At 51.2% G+C, this 18968-nt stretch overlaps 1 protein-coding gene across 1 annotated transcript; it reads left to right on the top strand.

Moving 5' to 3' along the window:
- The first annotated feature begins 339 nt into the window (after positions 1-339).
- RAX2 (retina and anterior neural fold homeobox 2) lies at positions 340-13904 on the top strand. Its single transcript, XM_034755413.1, has 3 exons — positions 340-640; positions 7952-8202; positions 12569-13904. The coding sequence occupies exons 1-3, from the start codon at positions 340-342 to the stop codon at positions 13010-13012; spliced, it is 996 nt and encodes a 331-aa protein (XP_034611304.1). The 3' UTR covers positions 13013-13904.
- Positions 13905-18968: the final 5064 nt, after the last annotated feature.

The raw sequence follows: 18968 nt of genomic DNA, 5'->3' as shown, positions 1-18968 counted from the left end.
CTCACCCCAGCCGCTGACCCCACACCTTACAGAACCCCCTCACTCATCCATCCACTCACCCCTGCCACTGTCCCCACACCTTACAGACCCCCCTCACTCATCCATCCACTCACCCCAGCCGCTGACCCCACACCTTACAGACCCCCCTCACTCATCCATCCACTCACCCCAGCCGCTGACCCCACACCTTACAGACCCGCCTCGCCCATCCATCTACTCACCCCAGCCGCTGACCCCACACCTTACAGACCCACCTCACTCATCCATCCCCTCACCCACCCCCAGCCTCTCCCCTCCTCCCCAGGTACACTGCCAGCCCCAGGCTCCCCGCGGGTCTGAATGCACCTGGCCTTGCAGGAGGGCCCCATGAACGTGCTGGAGGCAGGGGCCCTGCAGCAGCAGGTGTTACTGAAGGGCTGCGGAAGCGGCGCGGGGGGTGCAGGGCGCGTGCACAGCATCGACGTGATCCTGGGATTTAGCAGGGATCAGGACTCGCTCCTGGGCCCCCTGCAGGTGCCCGGCCTCGCGGCCAGCAAAAGCGGCGCGGGCAGCCTGGGGGACGCCAGCAGAGCGGAGCAGCCGCCGGCTCCCTACAGCGCCCAGCCCCTGGGCTCGCACCCGGAGGAGGCGGCTCTGTACGGTAAATAGGTTTGCAAGTCCAACCCAGCCGCGATCGTCCCTTCCCGGGGTCTGGGGGGCACCACCGGTTCCAGGAGTCCCAGCCAGAGCCCCCCGGCAGGGCAGCCCCCGAGCCGCCCCCAGCTGGGAGCTTCCCTGCAGCGCCGGGCGCGGCGGCGGACTCAGGGCAGCAAACAAGTGTCGTCGCTTCCCCTGGCTTGTGCCGTCGGGGCTGGGCGAGGCAGCGGCAGCCGGGCGCTCCGGGGTGGGGAGCCCCCCGGAAAAGGGCCTTGCCCGGGGGTGGCTGAGTCGGGGGGTCGCTAGGGGTCTCGGCGGAGTTTGAGCGCGGCGCCCCGTGCGCCTCCCTACCCGTGTCTAGAACCAACTTTTTGGAGACTTTTTCTCTCTCTTTTCCAAACGCGAACAGCCCAGTTCTGCGGCGGCGCCTGGCCCGGCCTGGGGTTGTCCCCGCAGCAATAACAATTAACAGTAATTAATAGCAGCCTCTGAAGCTTTGACCCCCTTAAAATTCCAGCTTTTCCCCGGCGCGTCCCGGAGCCCGATCCCGGGGAGAGCCGCTCGCTGCCCTCCGAGTCCGCCCCCCAGGCGCTGCGGGTCCAAGTTCTGTTTGCCGGCTTGGTTCGGGTCTGGGATCGCCCCGGGCCAGCCCGGGGTCCCTCCGCGGAGTCTGGAGGGAGAAGCGGGGCCGACTCCGAGTTGGCCCGCGGGAGCGGGTTTTGACACGCGGGGTGCCCGAGGGACGATCGGCTGGGCCGAGGAATGGGGCGCAGCAGAGGCGCTGACCGACCCCCTCTTACCCAAGGGCTGGTGCCGGGCCCCGGGGGGACCTTCTCCCTCCCCCGGTTGCACAGCCCGGCTTGGCGAGGGGAGCCGGAGAGCCCCTTTAAGCGGCGCTCGGGGCTGAGCGCTCGGCTCCCTGAGAACCGTCGGGCCGGTTGTTGGGGGGCGGTGCGGGGCCCTGGGGCGCCCGGGGCTGGCGGTTCCAGCTCGGGGCCAGGCAGCCTCGCGAGTCGGGCATTGGGACTTTGCAACTTCTCTTCCTTTCTCCCTGCAAGTCCCTGCCGAGGTCTGGGCCCGGGCTCGGCCGCAGGGACGGGGTGGGGGGCAGGCGGTCAGTTCCCAGGCGTGCATCGGGGTGCGCCGAGTGGCACAGCTCGCTCCTCGGCTTAGCGCCGGGGCAGCCCCGGCTGCGGAAGGACAGGCCGGCCCGGGGCATCCTCCAGACCCCGCTGGTCATCTGAGCAGCGGCTGGACAAGGAGTGAATAACAAAGAGCCAAATACCCCTCGTCCCCCCCCCCCCCGCCAAAGCTGGGGGGCCGGTGCTGCTCTCCGGGCAGAGCCCCCCAGAGAGACGACACAAGGTGTAATCGCCTGGACCATCGAATGTGGATCCCAGTAGGAACAGATCAGCCGCGGAAAGGGGCCTTAAAAACTGTGTTCAGGGTATCGGAAAGAAATTCATAAGAACATTTAACTAACTAAAAGATACCTCTGTATACATGTGAGTGTGTGAGTGTGTGTACACACGTGTGTCTGTATGTCTAACTACAGATGTGCATGTATGTATATGTGTATACTGTACCATACCTAGAGTGATCATCTATCTATTCATCCCCGACACCTCCTAGCTAGCTAGCTACACACAAACATAGGAAGAGAGATCTGTTCTTTATTTAATCTTATTTAATTATCAGAGGGGTAGCCCTCTTAGTCTGGATCTGTAAAAAGTGACAAAGAGTCCTGAGGCACCTTATAGACCAGGAGTCGGGACCTTTCAGAAGTGGTGTGCCAAGTCTTCATTTATTCACTCTAATTTAAGGTTTCGCGTGCCAGTAATACATTTTAACGTTTTTAAAAAGTCTCTTTCTCTAAGTCTATAATATATAACTAAACTATTGTTGTTTGTAAAGTAAATAAGGTTTTTACAACATTTAAGAAGCATCATTTAAAATTAAATTAAAATGCAGAGCCCCCTGGACCGGTGGTCAGGACCCGGGCAGTGTGAGTGCCACTGAAAATCAGCTCGCGTGCCATAGGTTGCCTACCCCTGTTATAGACTAACAGACATATTGGAGAATAAGCTTTCGTGGGTGAATAGTGGGTGACGAAGTGGGTATTCACCCAGGAAAGCTTATGCTCCAATACGTCTGTTAGTCTATAAGGTGCCACAGGACTCTTTGTCGCTTTTTATTTAATTAGTTACTTAATTTAATTTTCTTTTTAATTTTTTCAAACACACACATGTCTATATTATAGAGGTGTCTATTATAGAGGTGTCTATAGACACCTCTATATACAGTGGGATCTTTTATTTAGTTATTTATTTAGTTTTAGTTACTTAATGTAATTTCCTTTTTGATTTCTTTAGACTCACATATATGTGTGTATTTGTGTGGTATGTGAGGCACACCACACACTCCAGTACATCATTATCCCAGCGAGATCTGATCACATTTCCCTTTGAAGAAATATCCTGGGATTATGTATTTTCGTTTTATTTAAATGTTTGTATTAGATCCCTACCGATAGAAAGGGGCTGGTAATCCTTATCAAATGCTGCAGAAAGATTTCAGATACACTGGATAAAAAGCTTAAAGACGAAATGTTCCTAGGTTTGAAAACGCTTATAAACACTCAGGGGAAAAAAGGTCATTAGCCAGAAACAGGGGGTGGGGGCAGAGCGGTAAAGAAACCATGTATTTTTGCGGGAAACTTTTTTTACAGCCATGTTGATGGGCCTGTTATTTCCTCTGCTGTTTTCTCTCTGTTCGTTTTGTAGTTAAAGGGAATACCCTTCCTTCAGAACTGCCAAATCACAGAGCTGGTGTGCGGGGAGCTAAAGGAGTCTCTAGATTTTATACCACTGGTTTCTCTAGTTATTTGCACTTTTATGTCATAGAATTTCAAGGGCCATATTATTTCCAGCAAGTCAAGATTGTCCAGATCTAAATTAAGATTTTAAAAGAGAAACACCAAAAAGATGGTGAACTTTAAAAAAAAAAATGAGCAGGTTAAATCTCAGTTTATATTTGTGATTTTTTTCACACACTGTTTAGCGGATTTTTCTTTTTAAAAAATCTTACTTTAGCCTATTTCTATTGCATCTCTGAAATGTGGATTTTACTGGTCAGACAACTGCGTGTCTTTTTTTTAAGATAGCTTCAGGGATTAGCTTTGGGAATTTCATTATTTTCTTAAGTATCAGAGTGGTAGCCGTGTTAGTCTGTATGCACAAAAACAACAGGGAGTCTGGTGGTACCTTCAAGACTAACAGATTTATTTGGGCATAAGCTTTCGTGGGTAAAAAAAAGGTGCCACCGGACTCCTCATTATTTTCTTAGGTGATCTGTATTGAATGGACAAATATACTGTCACAAGACATTACAAGAGAATTTTTACTTTCCTCTGCTAAGTCAGGTAGTAAAAGAAAATGATTTAAACGGAAAGAATTAAAAAGCCCATGCTGATTGTGATTTGCAGCCATATTAAGTTAAGGTTTGAATTAATTCATATGGCAGGTGGTTTATTAATCTGAGCTTTCATATGAAACTTATTTTTAAATTCTGTTTTTCATATAATTTTTCTCCGTTCTTGACAGGACATTAAATTGTGGACGCTTATTTTTAATACACATATAATCAATAGCTTTCACAAAGAATGTAATAATCACCCATGTAAAATAGATAGATGGATTCTATCTATCTGCATTATATATATAATCTTCAGAACCTCGTCTGGTGAAAAATCAGTGTTGTTCCATTGAAGTCCATCTGATTTACCCCAGATGAGGGTATACGTTACTCATGAATTGGACAGTGCGTTCCCAAACCCTGCCTGTGTTACGAAAATCTGCACTCCATCGATGTAAGTCCACTGCTGTAATTCCAGCCCAGTGGAATTACCCCACCGTAGTTTATTCTGATGACAGACCCAAATAGTTATACTGGGGCAAATTTCCTTCACGTAGGCAGGGTCATAGACAGTGAAACAAAATGCCTTTGGTACTGGTGATTAATCACAGACACACACTGAAGCTCCCTTACGCCATACTAGATTGAGCTAGATCCTGCAGTCTTTGCACAGCCAAAGCTCCCACTGCAGTCAGGCAGGGATCCGATCTAGTCATCAGCCTGGCTTTTTGTCCCACGGATGTTTAAACAAAGAGTAAGTGTTCAACTCCACCTACGGGTGTATTCTCATTGGGGTCACTGCACTGTAGCCATTAGGTTCTGACTCTTTATAGGACACAGAGGCACCACAGCAGATCCTTCACTGGAGTCACGCTGATTGACACCAGCTGACGATCTGGCTCGCTGACTCTGTTTCATGCTGATGCGGGTTGGGCTTTGAAGTCAGAGGGAGCAGACCATCATTCAATATGGAGTGGAGTGTATGCTCCTAACATTTGCATGGGACAGCAAGTGGGGAGGGTTGCAAGCACTTTGCAGGACAGGATTCGAATTCAGAATGACTTGTCAAATTGGTCTGAAATCAATAAAGATGAAATTCAATAAAGATTAGTGCAAAGTACCACACCCAGGAGGAAAAAAAATCAAATGCACAGCTACAAACTGGGGACAAACTGGCTAGGCGTAGTACTGCTGAAAGGTATCTGGGGGTTAGAGCGGATCCCAAATTGAATACGAGTCAGCAGTGTGATGCAACTGCGAGAAAGGCTAATATCATTCTGGGGTATATTAACAGGGAAGACACTGGTGGTAATTGTCCTGCTCTACTCTGCACTCAGACTACTGGGCACCACAATTTAAGAAAGATGGAACAAATTGCAGAGTCCAGAGGAGAGCAACAAACATGAGAAAAGGTTTAGCAAACCTGAGCTATGAGAAAACGTTAAAAAACTGGACATGTTTAGTCTTGAGAAAAGAAGACTGGGCAGGAGGGATTTTGTTATTGAGAGGGCAGTTCTCCATGTTCACTGAAGGGAGGACAAGAAGTAATGGGCTTAATCTGCAGCAAGGGAGATCTAGGTGAGATATTAGGAAAAACTCTCGAACTCTCAAGGTAGTGAAGCTCTGGAACAGGTTTCCCAGGGGGGCTGTGGAATCCCCGTCACTGGAGGGTTTTAAGAACAGACTGGACAGACACCTGTCAGGGAGGGTCTAGGTTTAATTGGTCCTGTCTCAGCACAGGGGGCGGGACTGGACGACCCTTCCAGCCCTGCATTTCTGTGAGACAGGCTCTTTCCTCTAGATCACCCAGGGTCTGAATCAGACCTCATTTAAGTCAGTATTTCTCCTCCAGTTCAATGGAACTGGCTCAGGCCCTCATTTCCCATGGCAGCCTTGTCCAGCCATCCTCTCTCGGGCTGGGGAGCACTGCTGTTTGAAAGGATCACATACCATGGGGACGTCTTTATGGCTCTAGTTTGAACATGTCCAGGTTCTCTTGCGAGGGGCTTTGGTGCCCAGCTGCTGTGATCCTGCAGTGCTGCCGGGAGGGTGCCTTGCCCCTTGTGCACACGCGAACCCAAATCCAAATCCTGTCGAAGCTAATGGCAAAACTCCCATTGACTACAAAGGAATTCGGATTTTGTGGGTAATAAGTGTCTGGCACCTCCTGGGAAGCGGCCGGAGCAGAGGTCACATGCTCTCTCTTGTCCTCTTCCTGCCTGTGAATCATGTTACTTAGCTGCTTTTGTTGGACAATCTCAAAGTGCTTCACTATGGTGGAGTTTATTTTACAGATGGAGGAAACTGAGGCACTGAGAGGGGAAGAGATGTGTCCAAGGGCACATGGCCAATCAGTGGCAGAGCTGGGACTAGAACCCAAGGTGCTCCAAGCCAAGCCCCTTGCTCTCCCCACTAGACAATGCTGCAAGTCCTGCAGCCTACTCTTGTGGTTTGGGTAACATCACAATGAGCGTCTGTGGGACCCATCTGATGTCAGAAGGGGAGCGTTGTGACTTTGTATAGGGAATAAGCAGTAAGAGCAGGTCAACTCTTAAGGGAATGAACAACCTGTTTCCTTGGAGGAGTATCCACCTATCTGTCTGTCCGGGGGCCAGCTTCACAGTGCACTCTGGTTGCTTTGACCACTCTGGTGACACAAAGCGGCTGAAAGGCCAGGTTCACTGGCCAGGTTTATGGCTGCTCTGTGGTGCTGGAGTGGCACAAAGCAGCCGGGAGGTACTGGTTTCTCTGGCCTTCGTTGCTGATGCCCCTCTCCTAGTGCTGTTTCAGTGCCAAAAGTCCCTTGTGACTGAGGGTTGGAGACGTTTTGGAAAGTCAGAGCTGCTTCGAACCTGAACATTTCCCGTGACATCCTGGCAGCGTTTCAGGGGAGTGGAAGGGAATAGCCAGGAAAGGATGAATAAGGGTGAAGTGCTCAGAGAGCTGGACCACGTTGTGCCATGAATCTCTACTGGGCTCACAAATGAAGCAGGAGGGATCTGGGAAGGTATCCAAGGAACAGGCAACAGTGGCCTGAAGTGTGCTGACGAGTCTGTAGGAAGGGCTGTGTCCAGCACTGAGCGACTGCACTAGCGGGCTCTGGAGGAATACTGCGTTTTAGTTCACCGTGGCACTGTTTGCAAGGGCAGGAGGCTTAGCCCCTCTGTCCGGTGGGTAATTGCTTCACTTCCCCCAGGTATTTTCATTTAGGGCCGGTCTGCATGCGGGTCTTGTAGCGATGCAGTAATACCGGCACAGAGATGCACAGCAGAGCCTCAGAGTTCTGAACTCCTCGGGAATGGAGGATGTTCATAACTCTGAAAAGTTCAGAACTCTGAACAAAACGTTATGGTTGTTTTTAAAAGTTTACAACTGAACATTGACTTAATACAGCTTTGAAACTTTACTATGCAGAAGAAGAACACTGCTTTCCCTTTATTTTGTGGGTAGTTTACGTTTAACATACGGTATTTGCTGCTTTTTTGTTGTCTCTGCCGCTGTCTGATTGCATAATTGTGGCTCTAAATGAGGTGTGTGGTTGACGGGTCTGTTCGTAACTCTGGTGTTCGTAACTCTGAGGCTCTAGTGTATTTAAATCAGTACAAACACTCCGTGCAGGCTGATTCTTCCTCACTTACTGGCCTGAAACTTGTGCAGCTCCGCTATGCACTTTAAACAGCTGTCACCTTCCACCCCAGAGGTGGCTGCCTTTCATTGGCAGGTAAATTGATCCCTAGGTTTAGTTTTCAGCTTAACAGTTGCTACTTAATAGTAATTCTTAAGTTGCTCCTGCTGCAGCTGTAGTGCGAAGAGGGACCTGTCTGGGTCTCTCTGGTGAGCGGCGAGGCTGGTGTTCCCTGCCCAGCTCCGATCTAACCCCCAACTACTGTCCCCTCCGCAGAAGCCAACATGTTCCTAAATAAATGTGAGGGAGAGCTGAGTGAGCTGCGGAAGAGCGTGGACAGCGAGGGCACCACGCCGGAGAACACAGAGGAGGAGCAGCCCAAGAAGAAACATCGCAGGAACCGCACAACCTTCACCACCTACCAGCTGCACGAGCTGGAGAGGGCCTTTGAGAAATCCCACTACCCAGACGTCTACAGCCGGGAGGAGCTGGCCATGAAAGTCAATCTGCCGGAAGTCAGAGTGCAGGTGAGGGAGGGCCAGACGAGGCTGTTACTCCTGGGCACCAGGTTAACCAATGGGGTATGCAGGAGCCTTTCACCGCTAGGTCACTGGTTAAGTCCAGCTCAGTTGAATATGAAACATGAGTCAACAATGAGATGAAGCTGCAAGAAAGGCTAATATCAGTCTGGGGTGTATTAACAGGAGTGTGACATGTAAGACACTCACTTGTCTCAGCACTGGTGAGGCCTCAGCGGAAGTACGGTGTCCAGTTCTGGGTGCCTCACGTTAGGAAAGACGTGGACAAATTGAAGAGAGTCCAGAGGAGAGCTACAAAAGTGAGAAAAGGTTTAGAAAATCTGGCCTGTGAGGAAAGTTAGAAAACCTGGGCATGTTTAGTCTTGAGAACAGAAGATTGAGGGGGGACCTGATCGTCTTCAAATACATTAAGGGCTGTTAGAGAGAGAGATTGTTCGCCGTGTTCACGGAAGATAGGACAAGAAGTAATCTGCAGCAAGGGAGATCTAGGTTAGATAGTAGGAGAAACTCTCTAATCCTGAGGCTCCCGCAGGTCTGGAACAGGCTTCCCAGGGAGGCTGTGGAATCCCCGTCATCAGAGGGTTTTAAGAACAAGTTGGACAAGCCCCTGTCAGGGATGGTCTAGGCAGGGGTGGTCGAACCGTGGCAGAGCTCCCCCCATTCTCCACCTAACAGACATGTGGGGCGAGCTCGGGACCTCTGCCTTGCAGCGGGGTAGTTGGATAGGGGCTTCTTGCGGACTTGCAGGTCCTGGAGGTGAGAGCAATCTCTGCCCAGTGCTGAGACCCGGAGACTGGGTGCTTCTTCCAGCAGCTCTGCTATGGAGTGAAGTGAAATCCAGGAAATCCCCACTACTAGCCCTAATCTTGCATGGCCGCCTTGGATGAGATCTGGCCTGGGATCGCCCTGCAGGGCTGAGAAATTCTTGAAGACAAAATACAATCTAAGGGAGAGAGCCCTGGACTGGGACTCCAGAGACGTGGCTTCTCCTCCTGGCTTTGCCACTAGCATACTGAGTGACCAGGGGCAAATCACATCACCAATTTGTGCTTCAGTTTCCCCATTTGTAAAAATGGGAGTAATGATACGTCCCTCCTTGCTAAAGCACTTTGAGATTTGTGGGTGACAAGTGCTGTAAAAAACCAGGTGTTATCAGTCTTATTAAAAACAGGGGAAAGGATTGAATGAAAAAAATTTAAATTTCCAACCTGTATCCATTGCCTGGGGCTCCAGTTTCATGTGAAATCTGTCACAATATTTTAGTCAATTTTTTTCACAGGAATGTTATCAATATTTTTAGTTTATTGAAAGCCATGTTTCCTTACTGAAAACTAGATTCTTGGTAAAGAAACAGGTCAATAACGACTTTGAAAATGATTTGGATACAAACTGCCATTAGAACTTTTCATGGAAAATTTCATGAAAATGAGAAAATTTCAGTCGTGCTGGCAATTTTCTTGTTAAAAGTTTAATTTTATTTTTAAAAGTCCATTTTCAACAACAACAAAACTTGTATGCAAAAAAATTTCAGCCAGTTCTGAAAATGATGCCTTAATGTTAAATATCAGGGAGTAGCCGGGTTAGTCTGTATCTACAAAAACAACAAGGAGTTTGGTGGCACCTTAAAGACTAACAGATTTATTTGGGCATAAATTTGGGTTTTTACTCACGAAAGCTTATGCCCAAATAAATCTGTTAGTCTTTAAGGTGCCACCAGACTCCTTGTTGTTAATGTTAAATGTCTCACGAAGCCTTTTTGCAGACTTAACAAACCATAGATACTAGAATGACTCTGGCCACCACTGAAATGCAGCCAGCTCTGGGGTGAAACACAGAAGCAGTTATTTTGCATCACACAGCAACGCCGCAGGGGAGCTTAGGACAGAAAGTGAAGAAGTGTATTCAATCCTGTTGAAACTGCATTTAAGGCAGCAGGCTGGAATTTAGGCCAGGCATGGGAGAAACCCCTTTGCAGGAGAAACCCCAAGGGGTCTTGCAGGACCACGTGTGGTTAGGAGTCAGGACCTGGCTTATCTTTTTGAATGGGCTCTGAGCTGCGCCCCAGTCCCACGTGAAGTTGAGCCAGGGTTCATTGCCTTGCTCTATGTCTCGAGCAGAGGCAGCATGTGTGGGAGAGGGAGAAGAGGAGAGACCTGGTGCACAGGCCTTCATCGCCCCCTGGGGCTTGACTCTCAGAGTGGCACTGGGCCTTGCGCCAGGCCTGAGGCTGGCTACACGCACGGCCCCCGTTGGCTACAGCACTACCAAGCCACCAGGAGCTGGGAGGAGGAATTAGTGTGCAGGGAGAGGGTGACCAATCAGAGAGACGGGGATGTCCAGGGGAGCCATAGCCATCTGGAACTTCACAGCAGATCCTGCTGCTCCATAAGCTCAGGCCTCTAACACCTGAGCTAAAGGAGAATCTCCACAAGCTCTTAGCAGTACAGACCCTATGACCCACAGCTGAGCAGTTCCTGTTCTTTCTAATAAGGTGTAGTGGTGTGCATGCACACACATATACACACACCAGCCAAGTCTTTACAGTATCCCTGGAGCCTGGGGCCCGCCCCCAGACCAATTCCATATAAATGAAACAGAAGGGCAGCATTTTATTTTCATCAGTAGATCTTTGTCATAATCTATGTGGAAACAAGTGATTGTCTAATAAAACACAGGGCAGAAGAGGAGTTTCAGTCAATGTTCATCCCCCACAAACTCCAGCAATGGGTAGAGCGGGAATGAGGGGATCGACTAGCTCTTTATTAATTTGGAAACCACCCTGAGTAATTAAACAAGAAAATCAATTAAAAGGTAATTAACTGCATGCTATACATGGTTAGCTGTATATTTCATGGCACCTTCTAAAGGATTAACAGACACATTAATAAGCATGTTCATCCAATTAAGTTTAAACCTACCACCAGTGGCCCGCATGCTGGGGGATAAGATAATTTGGTATTTGATACTGATACGATCGGCATGATTTCTAGTTAAAATGCACAGTCAAATTCTGTTGAGTCACTCCAAAGACCAGCCAGCCCACTGCAGATCTGGGAGTGGTGGAGATCAGCAGGACCTGTTTTTTAAAAAAGACAAGAGTGGCGCATTTTTTAGTGTATATGGTTCATTGATTTTGATAACTGATGTTCATATTTAATTAGATATGACGAGACTTCATAGTATGGGAGCAAAAAATACAGCGTCACATAAGACAGTATAATAGCATATACACAGCATCTTTTCATCCATTGATTTCACTGGTGGCTGAGTCCTGGGGGCCCAGTTGCCAAGCAGGTGTAGGCTGGGTAGCTAGAGATTGTGAGGGCCGATTCTCAGCTGGTGAGGTCCAGCTAGCCCAGGAGCCTGTCTTCTGGCAGTGGCCAATGCCAGGTGCCCCAGAGGGAGTGAGCAGAACAGGGAATCATCAATGACCATTTAAACTAGTTGAAGATCTGCCCCTGGAATGGTCACTGACTAGAAACAGGAAGTGGAGCAGGCCAATGCAAACAGGAAACATTTCTGGCAGCCCATTGGTTTTGATAAACCCGAAGTGTTACTAGCAGCCCGGGGAAGGACGTTTAAAACACATTGATCTCTGCTGGGACTGAACTGAAAGCCCTAGAAATGAGTTAGGTCCACGAGTTTTAACTAGGGCTGCCAACTGGCTCTGAGCAGCAGCTTTGGGAAAAAGACTCTTTTACTGAATGTCCAAATGGCCCTTTCACCGACTACCCCTATTTTTCCTCTCTAGTTCACATCACTCCACACTGTGTTTTTTCCTTCTCTCTGCTACGTATTATTTAACTCCACAAAGTGCTTTGGGAGCAGGTTGGCAGGGAAGATGCTATCCTGGATTGTGTGGCATTGTATTATCTAATCATCCGAGATCGACTTCCCAAACAAGGGGCCAGATCCTCACTCAGGAGTTAAAAAATCAACAAGCGTTTGGCCTGCCTAAAGACATCAGGATTTTATACCCAGCAAATGTAACATAGTAATAATGGGTGGGTAGTCACGGAAACATCACTCAGAATGGCCAAGTTCTGGTGCTGCTTGGGTATTAAGTATGGGAAAGAACTGGCTGGTGTGTATGTGTTAGATCTGCCTTCTACTGGTGGAATCAGAACTGCTCAGCCATGTGGCATAGGTCCTATACTGCAGGATTCTCCTTTAGCTCAGGTGGTAGAAAGGGTGATTTGGGGGCAGGAGACTCTGAGTTCTCATTGCAGCCACAGAGTTCGAGGTGGCTGTTGTAGGCAGGCATCCAGTCCTAGGCTGCGGTGTGAAATGTTGATGGCATCTGGTGGGCTAGGACTGAGTGCAGTTAGTCACGCTCCAGCCTCTCCTCTTGCAGGTGTGGTTTCAGAACAGACGCGCCAAGTGGAGGCGGCAAGAGAAAATGGAAGCCAGCTCGATGAAACTCCACGACACCCCCATGTTGTCCTTCAACAGGCCCCCAATGACCGCCAACGTCGGGCCCATGAGCAACTCCTTGCCTCTGGACCCCTGGCTGACTTCCCCCATCTCCAGCGCTACCACGGTCCACAGCATCCCAGGTTTCATGGGGCCCACCCAAGCCCTGCAGCCCGCCTACGCCGGCCACTCCTTCCTCAACACTGCACCTCCCATGGCTCAGCCCATGCAGCCCATGGCACCCACGCCGTACCAGTGCGCCACCCCCTTTGTGGACAAGTACCCTCTGGAAGACGTCGACCAGAGGAGCTCCAGCATTGCGTCCCTACGGATGAAAGCCAAGGAGCATATTCAGACCATTGATAAAACCTGGCAGCCTATTTGATTAATGATTCCCCCTCCCTACCCTCCTGCAAGTTTCCAATGTCCTGGTCCCATCAGGCTGGCTACTCTGCATCCTGGGTTGCTCAGAACTGATGTTGGATGTTGGTGTTTCCCTAGGGGCACTGCCAGGCCTCCCCATGCAGAACCCTGTCCGGCTGCTCCCAAACTTCCCAAGCCAGAGCTCAGCGCAGCGAGATAGGGCAGGAATCCCCCCCCCCCCCGGCCCCACACCTACGTGTTAGAAGGGTCTCGGGGTTGAACTGATTGGCATCGTGAGCAAGGAAGCAGACGTGGACACTAGCGAATGGGTGGCGTGGCCGAGACCTTGCGTAAAGGGGACGAGTTTCCAAGAGCAACTACCGTGACCGTCAGAGCCAGCCCACCTCCGCAGAACCAAAGGGACAGTTCAGTGTGTGGTTTGTGTTTCCTTTGTTTTGTTTTCAGCCATAGAGAGCCAGATCCGCAGCTGGGGGCAATCACTGGCGCTACGGCAATTTGCACCAGGTGAGGGACTGGCCCTGGTTCATCTTTCCCCAGGCACCTTCCAGACTATCCCTGCAGGGTCGGCACATGGCAGAGGCGAGAGCAGGCAGAAGACAGAGCTCAATGCAGGGGCAGCTCTCCGGCCTGTCATACACGTCAGACTAGGTGATCGCAATGGTCCCTTCCAGCCTTAGCATCTGAGACTCCGCGCCTGCAGAGCCCTGTCTCTCACTCCCGGGAGTGGGGCGAACACCCCCCCATACCTGTGGCTGGCATAACCAATTGGCCAGGTCCCCTGCACTTACACATGGACTCTCCCACAAACCTCTTGTCAGTTCAAACCCACTGTCCTCCAGCAGCCCGTAGCGACCTTCCCTGGAGTTGCGGAATCATCTCGGGGTTCTCTTCCCTCAGCCCTTTGTCTTTATTGTTATTCATTTTTTTTATGCTGCAGATTTTAAAAAAAACAAAATGAAATGATCTAGTTTCCTAGAGAACATTTTTGTTGGGTATTTTTTTTAGCTACGTCAGAGAGTGTTGCTGATTCTGCTGGTAAATGCAACTATATACATTTATGGTTGTATTCAGAGTAAACACTTACAAAAACTCAAACCCATTCTGAAATACGGGACCTGTTAGTTGATGCCCGTAATATCAGAATAATACACCACTTGTGAGCGACAATGGAACTAGTGGATTCATCCCAAAAGATCTCTAGTGTTCCTTACAAACTGTGTTGTATGTAGGACTCGCTTCTTCCACAAATGAAGTGCAGCTACTTCTGGTGTGGCCCATGGTCTGACAGCAGCATTCCGGTAAGGGAGAAGGGGGGAGGGGAGGGGGCTAGGGAGGCAGAATGTGACAGTCTGAGCTGGAGTTTGACCAACACCATTGTTTGTCTAAGAAATGCCAGAGGGTTTCACGTGGGAACTCAGTTTTCTGACAGTTAGTTCCATGTCTGTGCTTTGAATCATAGAAACGATGAGACAGAAAAGTCCATTTGGGTCTTGTCTGTTTTTTCCTGCAGGAAGTTTGCAGTTGTCTTGCCCATTCGTAGAAGTCCCACGTGTTGGAGCTCCAATCCACACCCTTGGGAGACAATCCTGCAGTCTCCAGCAGCCCACTTTCCCTGACATTCAGCTTCATTCTGAGCGAGGATGGCCTGTTTTCCCGGTTGCTTTTGCTTTCCTTAGCTGCATTCCCATTGCATCATGCAAAAGTGCTCCCAGGCCCTCTGCTTCATGCTCCTTCCAAACAGCAGGGCCAAAAGAATGTTGCCAGGCTGTTTTCAAGAGGTGATCGTGGGTACTAATTATGTATCTTATGGCAGTCGGTAGAGGCCGCAGTTGAGATCCTGGCTCCATTGTGCTAGGCGCTGTACTGACACAGAACAAAGAAATGGTCCTTGCCCTTATCCAAATAGAATCTGGACGTCACGTCTGCTCTGCAGCTGGGAGCGAGTCTCCCCACCCGCCCGGGTAGACAGCCTGGCGCCAGCAGCTAGCAGGCTGTACAGAGACTCCAGCTAGCCACCTGAGCTCAGACTCAGGGCGTTGGGTGAGCTGCCGCCCCCACGCTGCTCTCTTGAGCCCGGCTAGTGCGCGTCTGGGAATCTCACTCCCCGCTGCAATCTAACCGTGCTCTGTGGGTCCCCCAGACTGCATGCAGTTGGCAAGCCCAGCCTGGTGGCTGTGGAACCCTGACATGGCCACCCCAGGGAAGAGTGGAGGGGCTGCAGCTTGCTCCGTTTGCAGGTGGCTCCTGAGACAGCACATGCCGGGGGAGGAGCTCCAGGGCCGGTACGCAGCATCCTACATGCCAGCTGCCTGCTGGGGATGGCTTGCCACCCTGGCTCTGGCTGCCATCCTGCTGTGCTCAGCCATGGGGAAGGGAGCGGGAGGGCAGGGCGCTGGTAGAGCCGGCCTGCCCAGCGCTGCAAAAATCAAGGCCATTTACACTGTCTCCGGAGCGAGGGAGAAGGATGTTCCCTAGCTGACAGGGCGGGGGGCGCACACAACCCAGGAGCCCCGGCAGTGATGTGGAGCAGGGTCAAGGAGGCCCAAGGCCGGGGATGGGATGGGACCGAGGAGGGGCTGCATCCCCGTGTGCTGTGTCTCCGAGTCTCTGCTCCTCATGTATGTTCCCTCCCTCTGTCTCTCTTCCTCATACTCTTCACTTCCCTCTCTCTGTCTGATCTCTTCCTCATTCACTTCTTCACAATTTCCCCTCACTCTTTTCCTCGTGCTCTTTCATCTCCTCCTCTCGGCTCCAAGTTCTTTCTTTCATGCCTTTGCCTTCTCCTTGTCTATTGTACGTCAGGTCTAATTCCATATTTCACGCATGGGTGACCTGACACAAGTTCCCAGTGCAAGTCTCTCCCAGGCTCTGGGCCGGGAGCTGGTATTGTTGAGTTTTTAACAGTTGCTGTCAGTCCCTTGTGCTTGTCAAGGGGAATCTGCTCTCCAGTCACTCTGGGGCAGCGCAGGGGGGTCAGCCTGGGGCCCTGCCTCTCCTAATTGCTCTCAAGCAGTGACTACAAGGCCACATGTTGGGTACACAAAGCTGCAGTAATTACGCTCTCCACAATGTGTGAATTTCAAAGGGACCCAGATGGAGCTGCAGAGAAAACCAGCCAGCCTTCCCAGAGCTCAGTACATGGGACCAGGGAGGAGGGTATTGCAGGAGGCTGGGTGATGGCCAGCCCATAGTTTACAGATCATTTGGGATTTCCAAGGCCTCTAGGCCCTGCCACATGGCAGGTGAGCAGGGAGCAGACTGGTAAGCAAGATGGCAACAGCAGAGCAGATGTTGCATGTGTGTGGGGGGAAATAGCATTTAGTGCAACCAGGCCTAGGGAGTCTGTATTCTCCACCCGGCCACCCCCATCTCCCCTGACACAGATCCCCGCTATTCCCAGACACAGCGAGCCCATCCTCCCGTCTCCCCGGACAGTAAGTCTGGCCCCATTGCTGGGAGTAAGGCCAGCAACAGTCTGTCAAAGGGATTTGCCTTGGCCCTACTGCCCCAGGCAGATGGAGTCACGGTGCCTCATGGAGCTCCCACTGGGTACTGCAGCTCCCCATTGTCCAGGCAGCAGGAAGGTGGAGCTGGGTCCTTTTCAGAATGAAGTTCCCTAGACCGACCGCAGGGCAATCTACAAGGAGAGTTTCCCCCCTGGATGGAATCAGGTAATGCCCCTTGCCTCACCCTTGCCCGCTTATGTTATAGTCATTTCCCTGAGCTGGCGCTGCTTCTCTGCCGGGCGGGCCGTGCTAGGCGCTGCACAGCCACCGACAGTCCGGAGCCAGCTCCGTCCCTCAGGGCAGAAGTGGCAGGTGTGCACGTCTGACTGGCCCCGGGCTGTGCGGGGAGCAGATAGAATCCTAGAATATCAGGGTTGGAAGGACCTCAGGAGGTATCTAGTCCAACCCCCTGCTCAAAGCAGGACCAATCCCAACTAAATCAAGATGCACAAGCCAGAGCCGGTGTGGAGTGGGCAAAACACCGTCAGTCGTTGCCAGCCGGTGGGGTTGGCCGGGAGTCACAATTCTTCATTGCCATTTTCTGCCCCAACATTTTCCAATGTTTTGGTTTGTTTTTCCCTTTTGCTCTTTTTCCCCATCTTGCTCCTGGACACGAGAAGGGGAGAGGAGAAGGGGGAGAAGGGGGGAGGAGAAGGAAAAACAAAAATGAAAAAGAACCCTGTTAAAAACGAAACCCCCACCCCAAGGGCACCTGGCAGAGCGACCTCGGGCGGCCTGTCTTGGCAAGGCTCTGGAGCGGGACTGGCCTGGCAGCATCGCTCCTGAGAGGAGGAGCTCAGGAGTTACATGAGCCCTGGCGGAAGAGCTAATGCCAGCCACTTACCCCGCCGTTGAGCGGACATGACCAGGCCTGGGCTGCCAGTGCAGGGATCTAAGCCTCAGGGGCTTCCCAAGCCCAATCAGTGACCCCAAGGCTTGGAAGGGTCTCCCCAATCAACCCAGCCCTCTCCCCCTCCCCCCCCCCAGGGCTGGGGAAACAAGCTCTGCTCAAGTAGGTCTGGCCTGTGGAGTCAGGGTCAGGCCCTAATGGCCCAGGGGACAACGGGGCTGGAATGGGACTTGCCCCAATGAAACCACCTTCCCTTCCTCTTGTTCCTGATCCGTTAGGAGCTCCTGATGCTGGACCACTTCGTTAATAACAATTAAACCTTTAACGACCAATTAAATGAATAATGGACTCTCCCCTGGCGTCCTGGCCCGGCTAATGGGACTGGGCTTAGATTAACAGGCCCCATCGAGAGGCGCACTTCTGAGCAGAGATAATGAAGCAACGGCCGCGGAACTAATGGGGTTTGATCTCGGGGAAGGGACACGCTGAATGGGGGCTGATTTTTTCACATGACATAATTAGAGCGTCCGATCCTGGCTGGCGCCAGCTCCACTGCCCTCTCAGGGTGGCCAGTGGAACCGGGGACCCCCTCTGCCGGCTTGGTCTGCCTCAGCCTTTCAAGTCCCAACAAAGGAAGGCTGGCTGTGGAGAGGTGGAAGCGGGGGAAGGGGTAATCTCACCCCACCCCCACCACCATCTCTCCCCGTTTCCCCCCATCCAGCTGGCTCCTCCCTGCTTCCCCGTTTAATTGTAGTTTAATTGGGTCAGGGTTCCCTTGACCAAAATCACCAGCTCAGACAAGCCAATTCATCACTCGCTCCCGCAAAGGACTGTGGGAAGAGGATATGCAAATTCTCCCCTCCTTGCTGAATCCCATTGGTGGGGGAGAGGCTGAGTGGTAAGCCAGAGCCAGGACACGCCCAGTCAATAGCTTTGGGACTGCAATGACCAGCCATTCTACGGCCGGCCAGCGGTGGGTGTGCCAGACAGGGCAGGGGGCTGCATGTTGGTGTCCTTAGGTGCAGCTCCATATGTGCCCCCAATTTGAATACCAATTATTTAAATTAGCTAATTTGCATCCAACCAGTATAAAAGCAAAATGGTGTGTGAATTTAGTGCTGTTGAAAGGGGTTGCTCTGTTTGACTTTTGTTGGCAGGGCGGACCCCTGAAAGGCTCTGCCCACAAGAACCACACTGGCCACCCCCAAAAAGGGGAGAGTCCAAAAGAGTGCTCAAAAAGTGGGGGTCAAAGTTTCAATCAAAGGGATGTGAGGGGGAGACCAGAGTAGAGATGCCCCCCTCCCTCCTGACAGCTCCCACTGCTCCAAGGATCTAGGTGGGAGTTGTCCAATGGAACTCTGCCTGCATATGCCACCTGGGATGTGGAGAATGGTCCCACGGCCTCAGTGTCCCCATTCCCAGGGCTGAATTGCCACCTCTTGGCTTTATAAAGGGCTACCTTGGCCCATGCCTGGAGCAGGTTCATGACAAGGTCTCTGGACTTGGTCAAGCCATGGATGGTGGGACCAAAACTAAACAGCAGAAGGGCAACGCCCAGCCAAAACCAGAGCTGGTTGAAACTGGGAATTTCCAGTCCACGA

This window comes from Trachemys scripta, chromosome 22 (genome assembly GCF_013100865.1).
Source record: "Trachemys scripta elegans isolate TJP31775 chromosome 22, CAS_Tse_1.0, whole genome shotgun sequence".
NCBI classification, from domain to species: domain Eukaryota; kingdom Metazoa; phylum Chordata; order Testudines; family Emydidae; genus Trachemys; species Trachemys scripta.
The sequence above is the reverse complement of the archived record's forward strand: the minus strand, read 5'-3'. Positions and strand labels throughout refer to the sequence as shown.

Bases quoted from the DNA above. Each gene is read 5' to 3' on its own strand.
- RAX2 (XM_034755413.1), top strand. From the start codon at position 340: ATGCACCTGGCCTTGCAGGAGGGCCCCATGAACGTGCTGGAGGCAGGG. The intron at 641-7,951 runs GTAAATAGGTTT...TCCCCTCCGCAG, and splicing joins GGAGGAGGCGGCTCTGTACG to AAGCCAACATGTTCCTAAAT. The intron at 8,203-12,568 runs GTGAGGGAGGGC...CTCCTCTTGCAG, and splicing joins TGCCGGAAGTCAGAGTGCAG to GTGTGGTTTCAGAACAGACG.